The sequence below is a fragment of the Sinocyclocheilus grahami genome, unplaced genomic scaffold, assembly GCF_001515645.1.
Source record: "Sinocyclocheilus grahami isolate Dianchi unplaced genomic scaffold, SAMN03320097.WGS_v1.1 scaffold15.1, whole genome shotgun sequence".
Taxonomy (NCBI): domain Eukaryota; kingdom Metazoa; phylum Chordata; class Actinopteri; order Cypriniformes; family Cyprinidae; genus Sinocyclocheilus; species Sinocyclocheilus grahami.
Genome location: NW_015505194.1, coordinates 178,159 through 181,226, shown reverse-complemented (window position 1 = coordinate 181,226; position 3,068 = coordinate 178,159). Strand labels below are relative to the sequence as shown.

The following is a 3,068-nucleotide window of genomic DNA, read 5'->3' as shown; positions in this document are numbered from 1 at the left end:
TTTTTTTACTTTAAACCGCATAAACACATTTCATTACACCAAATACACAAAATAATGTTCTTTTTAGCAGCATCATATGACCCCTTTAAGTTTGCAAGGTGTGTTACATGAATTCTACTTCCGTAACACAAATCGACACTCACATACAAACCAAAAGACACACAAGCACAATCAACAATGACAGAATCCTGTTTTCCTTGCACCAGGAGTCAGTCCACAATACAGTGTTTAAAGACAAAAACACACACTCAAAGGAAGCTGGAGCCCGCTATCTCTCTCCTAAATTGAAGGATGTGACCTCAGCTTCCTGTATGACATTTCCCCTGGTAGCAACACAGCAGGACACAATGAGTCTGCATCCAATATAAATGAAAGATCATTAGTCATGAGACACATCATAAAGTGTCCAAAGTTCAGTTGCATCATAAATATCTAGATGCACTAGATGATACAGCAGTTGTCTTGGACTTATACTGTGGATGCAGCATTAGCCAAAAAAGTATTCAGGTACTAATGACATTGTAGAAATGCAGTAGTGGCAGTCAGTATTCATGATTAATTTATTTGGTGAGATTAAGTGTACAATAATAGTGGGCTTATTAAGACAAAATGAGAAGTATTCAGCTGGTCATGTGATCTCAAAATGGCCACTCCCCAAGGCAACTCACTCCATGTAAAATAAAACGGCTTTAATTATGATACTGATAGGAATTTTCAAAAAAATACTACTCACTGCTTTAGGTGTAATGAATGAGATAGAATTCCTGTGCGCAAGGAACAGCTACTATAAAGGACAGTATGAACGGTCACCATTGTGCCCTTGAGCAAGCCACTTAAGTCCAAACTACTTCCTTGTAATAAGTCTACAGTAAGATGCTTCGGATAAAAGCGTATGCGAAATGAAATTAATACCATAGGCAGACAGTTGAGGCCTATTTTGATAGTGCTGAACAGTAAAGAAGCATCCAGAGAAAGCAGGGTGTGCCAACTCTCAGTCTTGCTCAAAAATGCAGTACTTGTCTGGAATGAGGGTTTTCTTCTGCTGAGGAGAATGCTGGCCGGGTAATAAGAGATTTCACTCTTTGATTGGAAGTGACAATAGGAGCATACATTCTAGTCATTTTCACCCTGTAAAGCTTGCTTGACAAGTCCTCGCATTTCACTCTAACCCAGTCATTGAATAAACGTATAGTATCTTCACACTTTGTAAAGCTATTTCCTGCCTTCTCATATCATGTAAAATAAGTGAAGTCTGGTGCTTTAGGCCTGGACAACATAGCTCTGTATTTGGGAAAAATACTACCATCAAAAGACAGCAACATTACTGTGGAGGAGGGTGTGTTGATAACACACTGATCAGAGAGAAGACAGAAGAAAATTATCACAATCCGCTGGGACAAACGTCCACTCATTTGTTTACACCCTCAACATATAATGCAGTTTTGTTTTGTGTTGTATAACCTATATGTGTAGGAAGAACTTTCTGTTATCTTCATTATCTTATTGGGTGGTCATTACATCAACATTAACATTACAACATAAACACAAAATATAACCAACCTTTCATAAATATTATTCGCAACAGCCAATGTGGCCTATGTAATTTTGATAATTAAAAAATAAACAAATTACATGCTCCACATCTTTTGAAAAACTTCCTGTGCATGAAATCATCATATTTTGAATAAACATGCTTTCCCCTGCGATTGCTACTGGAGATGCAAGCTCTTGCTATTACTGTGCATTTTAGTCATTTCTAAAAAGCAATTTAATCAACTCATTAATGTTTACAAAATAAATGTCAGGAGGCAAATTTCGGCCATGATGTGTCTTATATTGTTTGTAAAATTTTAGAAAAAGCTAAGTTTCCTTCTTGCTGCAATTTTTGTATCTACTTTCTTATCCATAATTAATAAATGGGCAGATATGAATGAATTCTGAGTTCATGATCCAAACTTTTGTATAGCATCCCATTATCCCATAACCTTACCAGCAAACTCCCCAAATTCAGCGATGATCGTTGGTCCTTGATGATTGACTCCAGTGTTCTCACCCGGTTTTCTAGTCTCTTTCCTGCACCGGTCGACATTGCGGCAGCTCGGTGTTGTGAAGTTCCCAGTAAGCATCAGATTGTGAGACTTCAAATGTCCGAAACAAACTTGTCTCTACCTGTCGTAAGTCAACGCGACGCCTCTCAAAGCTCACCGGTTCTGGATGAATTAATTATTTAGCCGATTTTGCACAATGCATAAATGTACGGAACTCTGTGGTTTTGTGTCTTGACCTGTGTAAATAACAGCGGCTTTCCGCGTGCTAATCAGCAGTGTAAAATCAGACTGACTCGCGCTCGTCCAGGAAGCCGAGTGTCTCTCCCGCTCCGGTTCAAACATTACAGGGGGGGACCTTCCGTGTTCGGTCTGTGGTGAAAATCACACTCTTGATCTTCCTGACTGTTATTTTGGAGTAAATGAAGCAGAGGGGACTATGAGTACATGTATGTGAAGGTGAATGGAGTGTTTCTTTGTCCCTCCCCCGCGGCCGCTGGAATTCTTCGGATCTTATCTCAGCCATCGCTTTTACCAGACAAACGTTACTCTCTAAATTCGACCCCATATACTACACTAGCTATATTTAGACGATTACATACATGTATTTATGATGGAACGAATAAGCTTATTATTGACGACTTCTTTCGTGTGCGTTTCGTAAATGTACTGTGGTGTAATTCAGCACTGAAATGCAGTGTACTGACGATAAAAATGATGGCATATAAACGTCTCTGCTGTGAACACGGTGACCATTCATAGTAGGCAATCTGAATATTTTAATGTAAATATTTTAAAGCCATTCTCTGTGTTAACTATTATATTAAGGTCAGTAATATTTGCCCTATTTCGTTTTTAGAGGGATTTTCAATATAAAAATAGCGTGTCTAATAGTCAATTATTTCTCAATCTGAACAATCATGGCTGTTGAAATCAAATCAACATAAAAGTTACTAATATGTTCCATTTAGGGGAAATAAGATAAGATGTAGGCTACCTTTTATATAGCTTTTGTATTGTACC

At 38.1% G+C, this 3,068-nt stretch overlaps 1 protein-coding gene across 1 annotated transcript in view; it reads right to left on the bottom strand.

The window, feature by feature from the left end:
• The window catches only part of LOC107602474 (rho-associated protein kinase 2-like), a 22,559-nt gene extending 19,992 nt beyond the window's left edge, over positions 1-2,567 (bottom strand). The window contains exon 1 of the mRNA XM_016294994.1: positions 1,991-2,567. Within this exon, the coding sequence (XP_016150480.1) occupies positions 1,991-2,089 (99 nt within the window). The 5' untranslated portion in view covers positions 2,090-2,567. The remainder of the gene's footprint in view (positions 1-1,990) is intronic.
• Positions 2,568-3,068: the final 501 nt, after the last annotated feature.